This window comes from Nannospalax galili, unplaced genomic scaffold (genome assembly GCF_000622305.1).
Source record: "Nannospalax galili isolate Female #2095 unplaced genomic scaffold, S.galili_v1.0 scaffold346, whole genome shotgun sequence".
Classification (NCBI taxonomy): domain Eukaryota; kingdom Metazoa; phylum Chordata; class Mammalia; order Rodentia; family Spalacidae; genus Nannospalax; species Nannospalax galili.
The window spans coordinates 873,732-890,825 of NW_008357637.1; the positions used below are offsets into that span (position 1 = coordinate 873,732).

General features: G+C 36.3%; 1 protein-coding gene across 2 annotated transcripts in view; it reads right to left on the reverse strand.

The window, feature by feature from the left end:
• Tlk1 (tousled like kinase 1) overlaps positions 1 to 17,094 on the reverse strand; it is a 125,929-nt gene that overhangs the window by 59,447 nt on the left and 49,388 nt on the right. Inside the window, exons 1-2 of one of the 2 annotated variants that reach the window (XM_029557258.1) lie at positions 15,946 to 16,014; positions 494 to 569 (exon numbers count right to left, since the gene is read on the reverse strand). Coding sequence is in view for 1 of the 2 variants with exons in the window: in XM_008855241.3 (XP_008853463.1) it covers positions 494 to 569 (76 nt within the window). In the remaining variant the exon portion in view is untranslated. Of the gene's footprint in view, positions 1 to 493; positions 570 to 15,945; positions 16,015 to 17,094 lie in introns of those variants that run through there. The other variant, XM_008855241.3, reaches the window with a different exon arrangement.

The following is a 17,094-nucleotide window of genomic DNA, read 5'->3' on the forward strand; positions in this document are numbered from 1 at the left end:
AAAAGCTCAACAATGCTTGGGGCTGGAGAGATGGCTCAGTGGTCAAGAGCAGGCTCAGTGGTTAAGAGCAGTGGTTGTTCTTGCAGAGAACCTGGGTACAAATTCCAGCACCCACATGGTGGTTAACAACTGTCTGTAACTCCAGTTCCAGGGGATATAACATTCTCTTCTGTCTGTCTTCCATGGATACTACACAACACAGGTGCACTTACACATTTTCAGGCATAGCATTCATACAGATAAAATTTAAAAAAATTAAAAATTGTTTAAAAGCCCTCAAACAGTGAAAACATTAAATTAACTACATATAGTACAAAAAGACTACGGTTTCAGGTCTTCAGTTTTTCCTATGCAAAGTACAGCCCTAACAATTATAAATGCAGAAAGTATATGATAGACACAGAAGCCACAAAACCATAAAGCCATTGGTTAAGAATCAGAGTAATTAAATGTAAATGCCTACAGCTCTGAAGGGAGACGGCATTTTGCTTACCCTGACTACTTTCATTCTGATTTTCTGCTTTCCTTTTTCTTCCCCTGGATGATTCAGATTGTTTCTTCTCTGGTGTCTAAAGAAAATAAGTTAACATAATTTTAAATTATGGTTTTAATATATAAAATTATTACTGTCAATACAAAAATCTTTGCTTTTAAGGCCAAATAAAGTGTTCAACAGTGCCCATAGGACATTAATGTAGCTATTGACATGCAATTTGTTTAGAAGATATAACCTGAAATTCACATTTATAGAATTTGACTATGGGGAAATGAGAAAGCTGAGAATAATTAGTGCTTCAAATTCTTAAGTCAATGGGGGAAGGGGGATTACCTTAACTTTTTATTGTTTTCTATTATTCATATATATTTAGTCTATAAAAAGCAGACTTCAATGAGAGAATGGGGGAGGAATGCAAACTGACATTCAACACCCACTAAAAAAGAACATTCACTTGAATACCTGGCAAGTATTATCCAAAAACAATTATAGTAAATTCATAGGCTATACCCTAACCCAGTAGTCAGCAAAGTATGGCCAATGGGTCGGCTCTGGACACCTGTTTTGTACAGTCCATGATCTGAGTGTAGTTTTTACATTTTTAAAACGGCATTTTCTAAATGATTTCAAACCTAGATTAGTTTGTGATGTGAAAATTATAAGGAATTCAAATTTCTGTGTCCATGATATGGTTTTATTGGAGGGCAGCATACACATTCATTTACAAAGCTACTTTCATATTAACAGCAAAGCTAAGCAGCTAGCAGCAACACAGACAGTACAGCCATCCAGTATGAACTACCTGGCCTTTTATAGAATTTTGCAGGCCCCTACTCTAGATAGTGGCTCTGTTCTCATAAATTATGTTTGTTCCTTGAATGCACATAAGTGTCTTCAAATACAACAAACAATTTTTTAATGTAATTAAATTTTTTTTAAATTTCAAGTGTATGAGTGTATTGCCTGCATGTATATAAGTGCACTTGTGTCAGTCAGACAATGTAGGATCCCCTGGAATTGGATCTACAGAAGGTTGTTAGCAGCCATGTAGGTGCTGGGCTGTAACAACAGCCAGTGCTCTTAACCACTGAGCCATTTCTCCAGTCCCAAACAAATTTTTATAAAGTGTGATAAACTATTTTCTTTCAAGAATTAAAGGCAAGAGTTAAATTAATTAAAGGCACAGATGACAGTTCTAGGCCCTCAAATTCTAAACATTGTAAACAATTCCTGAACTTAATAGGAGCTCAAGGAATATCTGAAAGAAAGAGTGAATCCTATTAGGAAACAATATCAACTTTTTTAAGTGCTGTGGTCACTGAACAAAGATGACTCTGATCCTGATTTTTATGTCTCTGAGTAGGTCTTAAGCTTAACTAGCAAGAAAAGCAATATGCAACCTACTATTTATTGAGCCTATCTGTTCCTCTAAGTATCCTGGGAGTTTTAAGTTCTTTCATTTCCATTCTACCAACATGGTAACAGATTTAGTAAGGCTGTACTGAATATTACTAGCTTTGAGTTCTGTACAGAGGAAGCAGTGTATCTTCTTTCCATTTCACCCTCTCATTCCAGGGCCTAGCTTGTAGTTATTACTTGAGAAACACATGAATTAAATAACTTACTGCAGGTTAACACTACTGGTGCTACAGAGCCAGAATAAAATTTAGTTTTGTGCAGCCCAAAGGCCCAAATGTTCTTTAAATTTCTCTACTTAACAGCTACATGTCCTGCATGAAGAAGTAAATTAACTAGAAGGTATTTCAATGTTATTGTTTACAATTAAACATTATACAATACCTACTACATTTCACCTAACAAACCAAAGATTTTTTTTTGGTCTTTTTGAGACAGGGTCTCCCTGTAGCCCCAGCTGTCCTGAAACTCACTATGTAGACCAGGCTGGCCTTGAACTCACAAAGATCCGCCTGCCTCTGCCTCCCGAGTGCTGGGATTAAAGGCGTGCATCAGCACGCCTGGCCACACAAACCAAAGATTTTAAGAAAACCCTGTCAATCTACTTTTGTAGGGGGTCAGGTGAGGCCTGATATACTGGCAATTTAGGGTAGATAGTTCATTAGTTGAGTTCACTGTCACAATTACATAAATTTAATAAAAAAAACTTCTAGTTTTCCTAAAATTAAAAATATCAACAAATTAAAATTTATTAACAATTTTATGAAGAATCCTAAATGTATATTAAAAAAAAAACCAGGTCCCCCCAAATAATTTATTTATGTCCTTTCCAATAATTAAAAAAATATGTATTTTATTTATATTATTTTTATGTGTATGAGTGTATTGCCTGCATGCATGAGTACACCCATGTCATGCAATGCCGTGGATGTCAGAAGAAGGCCTTGGATTCCCCTGGAACTGGAGTTAAGGATGGTTTGTAGTTGCCATGTGGGTGCTGGGAATCAAACCCGGGTCCTCTGCAAGAACAATCAGTGCTCTTAACTGTTGAGCCATCTCTCCAGCCCCTTTCCAATAATTTATGCCAACAAATATAATTTAACATCTAAAAATCAGTAAGGCAAGATCTTACTTGAATTCTATCTTAAATCTTGGCTATTTTAAATAATTTCTTTTTAAATCACAAAAAAAAATTCTGAAAGTTACACTGGAATTAGCAATTTCCTTCCTTCCTTCCTTCCTGCCTTCCTTCCTTCCTTCCTTCCTTCCCTCCCTCCCTCCCTCCCTCCCTCCTTCCTTCCTTCCTTCATTTGTCTGTCTTTTTTGAGAGAGGGTCTCCCTGTAGCCCCAGCTGGCCTTGAACTCACAGAGGTCTGCCTGCTTCTGTCTCCCAGGTGCTGGGACTAAAGGTGTGCACCACCTTGCTTGGTTCTGGAATTAGCAATTTCTTTAATTAGAAAATTAAAAGAAATATGTTCTAAATGACCCGCATAATCTATTCTAAAGTATACTCCAAGCAACACAGGTTCAGTGACAGGCTGGAAATGCTACATTAAACAGGAGCGGAGGGGAGTATCCACACATAGATTTCTTTAGGGAAAAGCATCTCAGAAACATTAAGGTGTTAATACTGACTATCAAAAGATGATAGGGGCAAGATGATGCTGATGCTGTGTTATGTGTAAATTCTCAAATTTGGGATAACATTCATTAAATATTTCACTGAATCAGCACTTTAGAATAGTCACAGTTGTTTTTGAAAGGCATATAAAGTACTTGGTAAAGGTTTTTTTTTCCTGCAAATACAATTAATGGACCATCCCTTTGGGGAAAATTTCACTTCATTTAAAGGAGGCGGGATGGCAGTGTCACAATTACAGCAAAGAAGCCCAGAGGTTTATCTCAAATGAGATGGGAACCTGAGCAAAGAAAACAGCATAAGTTAAAATGTTTAGGATTTTAATGTATAATATGTTGGAAACAGGTAGTAAGATCCAGAACGACTGTACAAAGTTCTTCAGAGGGAGGGTGTAAAGCCTAGACACACTTAAGTTAGCCAGAAAGTGTAGGTCTCCACTGCATGCAGACCTTCTCCCTCTCCAGGAACCTTAAATCTTTTTCACCCATATCCTAACATTTCTCCCTTGTATTGACCTCTCACTTTGTTTATGCGGGCACATTTGGAGTTATTCCGTCAATATAAATGGAATATAAGATCCTAAAAAGTCCAGTATCATGGGTTTCTGAAGAAACAGACCAACAATCAAACTCTTCATCCATTTTTTACTATATTCACTGTCATGTTACTTAACCCATGAATCAATTTTCTTATCAATTTAAAATGTGATACTGTAGGTATAGTAGAAATGCAAGATTCAATAAAGAGTACACTGAGAATACAGTACCTGCAATATACTTGGTACTCAATGATGTCTGTCACCCCAATCAATTCTCTTTATGTGAATGACTATCCTATTATCATTTCATTTTTCCATGTACTTTGTTTCAAAACTTCAATTACATGGCACAATGTAGAGATTACAGCATCCACAAAACCTGTAGTCTAGGCCACTACCAACCTTTAGGACAAATGTACTTTGAAACATTTTTTGGTTTTGAATTTACATAATGTGAACATTGATAGTAAACAAACAAAAACCCTCAATGAAGTCTATCACTACCAATTCTGAGTCACTCATTTGTACACAGATCTGTTTGGGGATTTAGAACTGGGGCAGGGGGATTTAGAATTTAGGAGGATATGAAGAAATTCACCAAATACTTAACCACAGAGGTGGTTCATCACTGACAAAAAAAAATTCAGAATAATATTGGCAATTTTCAAACTGTGTTCCACAGATGTCTTGAGGGAGAAGTTGTGCTCCAGAAATAATTAAAGGGAAAGGAGAGGAAAAAAGTGACGGATGGGCTAAGGCTCTAGCCTACAGAGACACATCCTCCACCACCCTCCACTAACCATGGTAAACAGTATCACTTATTTTAATATACACTAAGCTTCTATGAGATTTCTTTTGAAGAAAATAGTTTCTGACTTTTAGAAAAATATCTGAAAAACTGATTACAATCGGTGATATTTCTGAAAAAATCCAGGGGACATCAATAATACCACCCATATATGTATTTAAGGTTTAAAATTTACATAGATCAAATACTTCATACAGAGCCATTTCACTTATCATTGCCCTTGCTTAGTACATTGTCCTTTTTTCTTTCATTCTTTATTTTCTCTCAAAAGATTAAAATAGAAGGCAAAATAGTTGGATTAGCTTTAAAGTGAGGTGAAAAGAATATGTGATTATAAACGGCCCAAGAATTCCAATACACAGTGGCACAGTGGTTCAGAGAAAATGGAGAAAAGACAATATAGCTTTGTAAATTCCAGGTTTGAGACTGGCTACTCTGGCAATTAAATGTGTCAAGACATTTGAACTTACATATTATGAACTTACACAGTATTTTCTAGCAGTTGAAAATCTGTTCAAAAACAAATGCAAATTTAAAGCACCCAAGAAGTGATGTAATTAAGCTAAAGTTACACTTTCATTTGAAACAGGTGTTTCTTGAAGTTCTTACAGCTAATCATGTGGCTTCTTGGTTTATGTTAAAGATGAATTTGTCTTTCTTTAATGTAAACAAAATCAAAGGTAAGAAAAAAGGAATCCTAACACTACCACAAAATGAGGGACACACATCATTATGGATTATATCTGTACAAGTTTCAGATGAGAGAATTTTAAAATTATCAGCACAAACACATTACAGAAAATTATCACACTGTGAAGAAATATTACATCAATGGAAAAAGGCAAAGTAGATACTGCAGTATCTATCTCTCTCTACCTTACCGAGATTTAACAAAGCCTGACTAAACAGTCAACAAAAGTCAGATAAAATCTTACCAAAATCACTATAGATAACAGGGGGGTATATTTAATTTTTTTAGCTCAACAAGAAAATACTTTAAAACACAAAGAAAAGTTGCACTAATATTAAATATCTTCAATGAAAAATTCATCTAGCCAAAGACTGAGTTAAAAATATAATTCATTGGCTATTTGAGTCATTCATATTCTGGTATCAAATTCAAGGATGATTAGTATAATATGAACAAATGTCATGGCAAATTTTTGCATTAGTTGATAAGAATAGTGTTTAAATTTCAATCACATTTCAAGGCAAAATTTGTGGAACTGAATTGAGACAAGATAATGCTGGAGAAATGTCTTGTTACTTAATGGCACTTATCCAAAACAGCACTGAGATGAATATGTAAACCTGGACTCTTAACAAAAATAGTCAATGTAAAATAATGTTCTCATCATGAAATATGGACATTCTAATTCAAAAATAATTTTCACCTAGTATGACCTAGAATTAGAAGAGTCAAAACTTTAATAATTAACAACTATTATCTGGAAATCTTTGTTTAAACCTTTATCCCTCAAAGATCTCTGTTACATTGCTGACTTCAATACCTACTGCAAAAAAGTTTATGTATGTCATATTTTGGAATCTTTTCATCAAATAAGAGTATTTCTCTGCTGTTCTAGATAAATCTAATAAACACACCAGCAATTTTAGAGCAGTCTGTTTTATACTGTTGTCTTTATTAGACAATATATAATATTAAAGATGGCAGAGCACCAACAAGAAGGAAATGGGTAATCACCCAATCCAAATGTGGACTGTTTTACAGGTAAACCTAAAGTGTGCCAGTTCACATTTTGAAGCTCAAGGATTTTACTTGTTTATACATGTTCAGCATCCACAACCACACTGGCACCAAAAAAAATATAATACTGATACAGATGTTCACTCTCAATTTTTATTAAGCTCCTATCTACTTAGGTCACTTAAATCTGAGTTTCTGTATATTATAAAGAGCATACTAAGTTTTCAATATTGGTGAAGAGTAATTTTGCCATTTTCTTACTCTTATGTAACATTGTTGACATTGTTCTTTCTCTATCTTTCCCTTTAAGTAGAATGTACCAAAAAATTAGAATCAAACTGAACTTTCTCCCTTATTCATATTATCTTGTCAACAGCTTTCAAGTCACGAAAGCAGAATAAAATAGCCATATAGATCATATAGATCAGTTGTTAGGAATGAATTGGGTGGGTTTGGGAAGTAGTAACTTAAGATAATTTATCCTAGAAGTATTAGCATTTTCAGAGCAATTACAATAGTAAAATTTAGAACAGTGATTTCAACTTTTATACCATTGTGACACCCATGAAACGTAACTCGTACATACCCTACAGGAAATATCTTAAACACAAGTTCCTAGACACACACACACACCACACACACACACTCACACACAATTTCTGTGATACTTTTAACTATAAATGCCGTGTCACAGAAAATACACAATTAATTGCTTCTCAGCCTTTGGCTAAGATGATTTGTAGAACATACACAATTAAAATTTTAATTTCAAAGGTAATAAATACAATAGTACTTTATGAGAATGCTCACCAACATTTCAAGACCTGTATATAATGAATAAGTAGTATTATTGCGAGCTAGGAATGTAACTCAGTAGTGGGGCATTTGCCTAGGACACACGAAGCCCTGGGTTCAATTCCCAGAGAGAGAGAGAGAGAGAGAGAGAGAGAGATTGTTTTCTCTACAGCAGCACAACAATCTCCATGGGGGGGTATTTTTTTGTCATATTTTGACAGTTCTATCAAATATCTACGGCAATGATTTTCAATAATTTACAAAAACTTTAATTTTTTTATTATTTTTATTTTATGTGTATGAATGTATTGCCTGCATGTATGTAAGTGCACCCATGAAATGCAATGCTTGTAGGTCAGAAGAGGGCATGGGATCCCCTGAAATTGGAGTTGCAAATGGTTGTCAGCCACCATGTGGATGCTTGAAACTGAACCTGGGTCCTCTGCAAGAGCAGCCAGTGCTCTTAACTGCTGAGCCATGTCTCCAGCTCCCTTAAAGTTTATGCTGGAGTCCCCATTTCAAATTTAACTAGCTTGAGAAAAACACCGAAATAATCTTTATTTTTAAAAAGCTTTAGAAATGATTTCTGATATTTGATATATCATTGGGACAGGGAACAGGCTTAGCTATATAAAGTAATAATGTGCACATTACAGAATCTCTAAAATTAAGAATATTACTCCTAGCCCAGCGTGATGGCTCACGCCTTTAATCCCAGCACTTGAGGCAGAGGCAAGTGGATCTCTGTGAGTTCCAGGCCAGCCTGGTCTACAAAGTGAGTTCCAAGCCAGCTGGGTATAGGGATATCCTGTCTCAAAAAGACCAAAAAGTTTTTAATTATGTGTGTTGGGGAGTGGGTAATCTTCCATTACAACTAAAGACCAAAATTGTGACATATAGCAAAAAATGAATTAGGTTATAACGAGTTCACTGGGCACTGGGTTGCCATGGGTACTCAGTTATTTTTAGAAAATGGGAATTAAAGAAAATTAGCAAAATAGTCACAGCTTTTTGCTGTCATAAAATTGCATCTTTCTGCTATCTTTAAAACTGTACTAAAGAATAAAATATTGAAAACAAAATTCTGAGTAGTGTCAACTTGAGCTCAGCACCCTTAAAATTCAATCTAAAAGTAGCATGTGTAAGACTAAACACTTGTGATGTGCCCAGAGATTACTCAGACTGGCATATCTGACAATTATTATAAATTATCTTGAAGCTAAACATTGTGCCCCCAAATACCATTTTTGAACAGGCTAATTAATTATCTAATAAGTCCCATACTACCTTAGCTGTAAGAATAGAGTGCCACATAGTACTGCAATTGAGAGCATCACTTTACAATAAGATAGAAGCTTTTGAATTAGAATTTTAACCACTAACCTGCCATGTGTGTGACTGTGGGCAAATTACTTAAAAAACATGTCTTTATAATTAAAATGATCTGTCATTTTTCCTTTCTAGTAAGCTCAGGCTCTTTTTTTTTTGCCTTAAGAACAGTAAGTCAATCACATCACACAACTTTTATAGAGGATATTTAACAGGTTTTTGTTTGCTTGCTAAGTCAACGCTTAGAAATCCATTCATTCAAGATTTTAGAATGTGAAGAAACCAGCATTACCTAGATAAGAGCATATGAGAATTTCCAAGCAGAGAAGTTAGGTACTTACATTTGGGGAAAAAACCTTCCCAGGTGACTAATATACACACACTTCTCATTTCTTTCTTTCTTTACTTTTTTTTTTTTTTTTTTTTTTTTTTTTTTTTTTGTTCTTTTTGAGACAGGTGTCTCCCGAGCTGGCCTAGAACTCACTATGTAGACCAGGCTGGCCTTGAACTAACAAGAGATCTACCTGCCTCTGCCTCCTGAGTGCTGGGATCAAAGGCATGTGGCACCATGCCCAGCTACACTTCTCATTTCTATAGAAATCAATGTACAGAACACACATTTGATTCACATTTGGCTTATGGCTCACTCCCCTCCATCCCCTTTTAGGAAACTAACCATGCACATATTCAGGCAAGCGAGAACACTAGCAATATGCCACATTTGATTTTCTATCAACAATAGTCCCTTATTAAGTATACATCCTTTATTGCACTGTGTTAAGATAAATATACTTTTCTCTTTTTAAATCAAAGAAGAGTTACAAAGAAATTCTAGGCATTTCACAGGAATTTTTTAAACCATTCATTCATTTTGACTATCGGTTAGAAAGACTTAACAAAGTTAACATTCCTCCAACAAGAAATGTGAAGTATCTGTTACTAGTATAAAACACTGCTTCTACTGCATAGCACTCACCTTCAAGACAACAGTTATTGTATGTACAGCAACTGCAGAGCAACACTACTTTATGTCTTAGAAAAACAACTGACATAAAGAGTTGAAGATTGTTGGTAAGAAGTAAAGTGAGAGAATACTTCTAATAGAAAGATAAAGACAGAGGAACCAATCAAGAACACCACAAACATCATTTATCAGACTAAAACACTTCAGAAAATAATTTAGGCTATGGGATACAAAAAGTAATTTTGAAAACTGGAGAGGGCACAATGCTAGATGCCTAACACCTTCAAAACTGAACATATTTAAATAAAATAAAAGCAGAAGCAAGGCAATTAGGGAAATCAGTATAAAAATAAAACTTTCCAACTTATTTATGACTAAATTCATTTTAAGTTCACCTTTTCCTTACTGTTTACTCAGACCAAAAAAGGTTGTCAAGTTATAAGAAAAACATTTTAAACAAATAAAAATTTATTCAAATTTAAAAAAAATCGATCTAAAACCCCTAAAGTCAGTCAAGTGTTGCCTGTATTTGAGAACAGAACACAGCTTATACTCTAAGTGTGCCTCTGTGTTCATGGAGGAGCATTTTGGCTAACCACTATTAAGAGCATGAAAAGGAAGCCCTAGAAAAGTCTAAGCAAGGTGTAGTGGCACTGGCATGTAGTCAACTACTTGGGGCCAAGGAAGGAGGCTGGTAAATAAGATCCTATGTCTTCTGCTCTCTCTCTCTCTCTCTCTCTCTCTCTCTCTCTCTCTCTCTCTCTGTGTGTGTGTGTGTGTGTGTGTGTGTGTGTGTGTGTGTGTGTGTGTGTGTGTGTGTGTGTGTGTATCAATTACTTGGAAGTGAGGGGAGAGGAAAAGAAGGGAAAGAAATAGTAAAAGAGGAAGTGGAAGGAAAGAGTTCAGAATGTATATATAACAAGATTAAATATAAGGAACACTCAGAGCTCAATAACTGCCTTAGTATCTGTGTTAACTTTAGTTTAAAATCCTTAAAGCTAAGTAATATAAAAAATAAAAATCCCAAAATATATAGAACATAAACACTATGTTCAAGACCAGTGGATAAAGGGTTATAGCTTGGTAACCAAAAGAAAAAAGGGGAAGAAATAAGCAAAGCCAGAGAAATAAACTCTAGGACACCCGAAGCAGAGTATGGAGGAGCAATGTTAATGGTATTAATAATCATAAATTCCTAATCAGCTACAAAAAATAGGTGGCTTATCTTTGTACCCTGAGCTAAGATGGGGTGAGGACAGCAACTGTACAGATTGCAGAAAGAATTCAGAAAGGAAGGTTTTTGTGCTTAGGAACTGCAAATAGGTAGCTCAAAGTAGGTTCTGAGACACGAAAATAACGAAGAAATCTACTCTCTGCCCTTCTCCTCTTAAAACTAAACCACAGATAAAGTATACACCTTAATTTTAAATTCAGGTTATATGATGATATCACTCAAGAAATTTTAACCATTTCTCAATTGTAAAATATATTTGCTCTTCTACTTTAAAACAGAAAAACAGGGCTGGGGATATAGCTCAATAGCAAAGTGCTTACATATAGCTTTAGGTTTACTCCCCAGTATTGAGAGAAAGCAAAAAGGCTACCAGATATCCTATCTATCTACCGTCAATACACAGGAATGAATGGTCCTAGTCCTTCCTGCCTACGACTAACCTAGCCCATCTAGTGCATGAACTATACCCATTTGCACTCCTTCCAAGAAAAAATGTTTGGCAGGGTCTCTATCTTTTCTTCCTTCTTCAGCACCTTCCTAACCCCAATGCTGCTAGGATCCTCTCCTTTATGCACAACGAATCAAACCTGTTTGATTCAAAATGCTGTCAAAAGCAGTCAATGTTTGCTGTTGCTATTTGATCACTTTCCAGTCACTCTTTCACAGCTGACATCTGGCATCTTTGTTCCCCATAATCTACTAGACTCTTAGTGGCTTTTTACAGTTGTTCCCTAATTTAGTCACTATTCTCTTCTCACTTTCTCCTAGTTTTCTTCCCACTGTCTACCCATCAGAAAAGGGAACTCGTCTTTGTTTAGCACACCACATTTCTTATCACTAAACAATTACTGGGGTGAGTTCATTTATAGAAGCAGTTTTTAAATTTCTAGGTCTCATGACCCCACTGTAACTCCTAAATGTTGCTGAGGACCCTGTGATGGTTAACCATGATTGTCAACTTGATGGGCTTTAGAATCATCTAGGGGACAAACTTCTCTGTGTGTCTGTGAAGTGTTTCCAGAGAGGTTTGGCTGAGTGTACATGTCATCATTCCTTGAGTCAAGACCCCTGACTAAATAAAAAGGAGAAAGGAGCTGAGTATCAGTGTTCACCTCTCTCTGCTTTCTGCTAGTGGACACAATCTGACCAGCTGTCTCAGATTTCTGCCAATGCTATGGCTGCTATTGCAGCCTTGCTGCCTTCCTTCCTTATATTGCTCAGTTACTCTTGTCACAACAGTTAGAAAAATACAGAAGCAGCCAGGCATGGTAGCACACATCTTTAATCCCAGCACTTGAGAGGCAGAGGCAAGCAGACCTTTATGAGTTCAAGGCCAGCCTGTTCTACATAGTGAGTTCCAGGCCAGCTGGGGCTATAGGGAGAGCCTGTCTCAAAAAGACAAAAAAAAAAAAAAACCAAAAAAAAAAAAAAACCAAAAAAAAAAAAAAAAAAAAAAAAAATCCAAAATAACAAAAAACAGAAGCCCTAAACAGCTACTATTTGGGTGGGTTACAACTATCAGTATTATCATTTCAAGATTTTTGCTACATTGGGGCATACATCAGTAAGATGTCACCATGTATCACATATATGGCCCCTGGAAATGTTCTCTATAAACTTGTAAGAAAATAAAAGGAGGGGGAAAAAGGCAAGTAATATGTCAGCACTGCTATAAACAAGTATTTCTGACCGTGAGGACCCCCTTGACAACAGTCTCAGGAACTTCTAGGAATTTCAGTCTACAGTTTCAGATGTAGATACCTTTATAAACACCCATGGCAAAAGACTCCTAGATCTTCATCTCTGGTCTGACCTTTAGCTAAGATACAGATAAGCTTCTGCTACCTCCAGCTCCAGCTCTACATGGTCATCCCATAGATAGGTAAACTCAAGATCATCCAGAATTCAATTCTACCTTCTATGTTGCCTATCTCAAAGGCACTAAAGCAAGATAACTTTTAATCATCCTAGGCACATTCCCCTTCCTTTTTTTACTCAGTATTATCAAACTCTTATTTCTTTTTTAATCTAGTAGAATGTAAGCGCTTACCAAAAAAAAAAAAAAAAAGTTACCAACCTTCTGACCTAAGTGATTCATTTGCACACTGAAGTCTGACAAGCATGGCCCTGGGTGATGAAAGTCTTAGTAACTTCTCAGTAAACAAAGAATCTAAAATGAAAAGCAGAGTCTACCAGCCAAGCTTGAGAACAGTAGGACAATTAGAGCCTCTCTCAAAGCATCTCCTAATATTAAAGCTGAGAGGCTCGAAGTTTTGAAAAGAAGGCAAAATTGCTTCACGAAGTCATCTTTGTAACTCAGGGTTCCCCTCCCTCAAATTCCATCCTCTATACTGTGATAAGTGGGAACCATCATCTAAAATCCCAGTTCCTTACCATGAAATGCAAGGCCCTTCAAGATGTGACCTCTGCCTCTTCTACCATTCCTGCCTGTCTCCACATACCAGAAGATTGCTAACTACTGAAATCAGCTAGGCTGCTTGGTATTTCTTAAATGTTTCTCTGGTGGGCTAGGACTGAGAATCACTACCATATCTCAGTAACTAACCTTGCCATGCTTCCATACAAAAATAAAAACACTACAAACCCTCAGCATGCCTTCTCTCACTTTGCCTTATCCTCGGGATGAACTCAGTCTCTCAATAACACGGCTCTTTTTCTTTGTCTTACTTTCCCTTGCAGGCAGAATTGGAGGGTGCTTACTCTTTGCTCTCATAGTACCTTGTACTTGTATCTGTTACAGTACAGCCCACACTGCTCATGAACAGTGCTAAGTACCTGTCTGCCCCCCAAATACTGATTTCATCTGAAGGCAGAGATGGAGTCTTATTCATTCTTATATTCTGTGGTTGGACTAGACTAGAAGATAACTGATCTGCAATACAAGCTTATACTGAATTTTTGAAGCCTGTTTAATATACCTAGAGTGAGGTAAAGTAAGATAAAACAAAACCAGCACCTTTACACTTAGCAGATTACCACACTACCAAGAGGAAAATGTTTATTTGAGTGTGGTGTATGTGTGTGCAGGTGTACGTTTGTATGCAGAAGCCAGAAGTAAATGTTGGTTGTCTTGCCTAGTCATTTGCTACCTCAGTTTTTGAGACAGGGTCTCTCACTGAATCTGGAGCTCAATGACTGGCTCAAGTAGCTGGCCAGCAAGCTCTAAAGGTCTAACCCCCTTTCACTAGCGCTGGGGTTATAGGCGCACCACTAGGCCTAGCATTTCATGTGGGTGCTGTAAATTCAGACTCAGGTCCTCATTTTTGTATAATAAACACTTTACTGATTGAGACAACTCCCCAGCCCTAAAACTGTTTTTTAATTCTATAATTCTATGTCTAGAAACAAATCAAATTCATATATCAAGTAATTTGCAGATGAACTGAAATAAAAAAAGTAAATTAAAGTATACAATCAACCTGACATTCACTCTCAGGTGCTTCTTTTCAGGTTTAATAAGAAGACAGAATGATTCTGGAAGTCTGAATGGAAGGACGGGCATGGGTGAGTTAAAATCCTAAGTACTAAGAGTAAACAGATATGTCCAACTAATAAACCAAAACAGGGTGTGCACACTACTTCTATTAAAATTTAGAAATAAATGTCAGAAAGAAAAGTTAAAAAATAACTGAGGTTAGGGTATGGTTCGGTGAGAGAGGACAGCTAATTAAACAAGTCAATCTTCAAGTACTATTTACTCAGAGAAACAAAAGCTGTATTTTTTTGGTCTTTTTTGGTTGGTTGGTTTTTAGACAGGGTCTGCCTGTAGCCGCAGCTGGCCTGGATTCACTATGGAGACCAGGCTGGCCTCGAACTCACAGAGATCTGCCTGCATCTGCCTCCCGAGTGCTGGGATTAAAGACATGCACCACCACTCCTGGCACAAAAGCTATTATTTAAAAAATATATTAGGGAGCTGGAAATGTAGCTAAGGAGTAGATTAGTTGCCTGGTAGGCTCAATGCCCTTGGTTCCATCCCTCAAAATAGTAATAAAAAAATAGATTACCAAAAGAATAAATGATATCAGGAGTCAAGGGAATACTACCTAAATTTTACTACTCAGTGTACCTTAAAGGAAGTACTTTTACTTCATGACAGTTTATTTCCAGTGCCTTTAAATAATGACCTATGAACACTTCTATTTTGATATATATGAAATTTTATCTCAAGGACACTCATTAATTAAGGTACCTACTATAGAGATAAGACCCTGAGACTCTGAGACTCGTTTCCCAGATAAGTAACTTCTTACATGGAAATGTAGAACAAAACAATAATAATGAAAGTCACATCTTTAAATTTTAGGGAAAATATACAATCGTAGAAAATTCAAAATATTGTGCCACTAAACTTAACTATCAATGCATAAAAATCTCATATACAGAACATAGGACAGCAAAAGTGAAACAATTTTTCAAGATTTTCTATTACTGCCCCAATGTCAAAACTGTTATACATATAAATCTATGTACATGTAATGTAACTTAAAAAATTTCAACTAAAGATATTGCCATGGAACTCTTTAAAGGGAATGGGACCTTTATAGATTAATTTCTCTAAAAGAATCCAAATATTCAACCTATAACTTGTACTGGGAATACAGGTAACTGAAAACATAAAACACTTTATCACCTATGGAAAATCTTATATAGGTGGTCTTTTACTACATATTACTGTTACAAAAAAAAACTATAAAAAGCGCTTATTTGCTTAACAGAAAGGAAGAATATCTAAAATTATTTTATTATCCTTCATAACATAAAAGATTATGAAAGAGGAACATGTGAAATTACTGCACATACTGAATCTTATAGAAATATCAAGAATATTCCAAAGTCCAGGAGAAATAAAGTAAAAAATATTCTTGATGCGGTTTTTGAAAACTGCACTTTGACTAGAACTAAACCTGCCATTTTAAAGGCCTTCGTATACATGTGCTAATCTGAAAGAAACTGAACTGCGATAATCTGGTGCTACAGGGGCAACTAACGCTTACCTCAAGGGAACCTACTGCAGATAAAGTCCCGTCACTTGCACAGTCCTTTCAGCTGCCTGCCAGTTGTCTCTGTGGAAGGGAAAGCCTGATGAGTGAGAACCCTATGCCACACTCCTGTGGAATGTAGGGTGCCTGTATATGTGCACGCCAACTGCCTACCTAGAGGTTCCTAGATAGTCTCAATAATAAAGAGCTAGAAAGATGCCACCTTTGAGCTTCTCTCTCCACTGAACAAGGAAACCAAATGCCAATGAGAATTCCTGAGTGTTAATGACCTATTGGCAGGAAAAATAAAAAAGACTAAAAAAGGGCTGAGTACAAATGAGTTACACTGACAGGAAAAACACAAACATGAACATGCACGCATACATACACACATAAAGGTTAAAATTAACAGACAGAATTGTATAACCTGAAGAGAGAAGGCTTCACCCAAAAAGTCACTGCAGTATCAACAAATGAATCCCAAACATTTTCATCCATTTTTAAAAGATGTTATCAAGTATATCATGCACAAAATGAACCAAACCATGGATCCCAATATCTACTTATAAATACCACATATTTTCTTGGTGACGTCAGTGAGTGGGTGCTAGGGAAGGGAATTCATCACATTTTTAGAATATGCAAAGTGAAAACCAACAACATGATTCCACAAGAAAGTCTACAAAGAAGAAAAATGTAGACAAGTATACAAACCATTACTGAAGATCAAACTAAGGAGGGAGATACAAAAATAGTATTTTTTAAAAACTATGAAATGCAACATATTTCAAAAGCTACCTTCATTATGTAGAATTATGAATGGCTAGTAATGGTTTTCCATTATCTTTGTCACCCATATGCAAGTTCAGCTACATAAAAGAAATTTTTTTTCTTTCTAATGCCAAACACAATCTTCAATCTGAATGCTGTGCTACCACACAGAAAGCAAAAATTCTTACAAGAAAATTTAAAAGAAAGCTTTAAAATATTAACCTTTAGTACAAGGAGCGGGGCGGGGGGGGGGGGGGGGGGGGGGGGGGGGGGAGGAGGAGGAGGGAGTCAGGAAGAGGAAGGGGAAGGGGAGGAGGGAGAGTAGGGGGACAGGAAGAGGAGGGGGAAGGGGCCAGGAGGAAGAGGGGTCAGGAGGAATAGAAGAAGAAATGA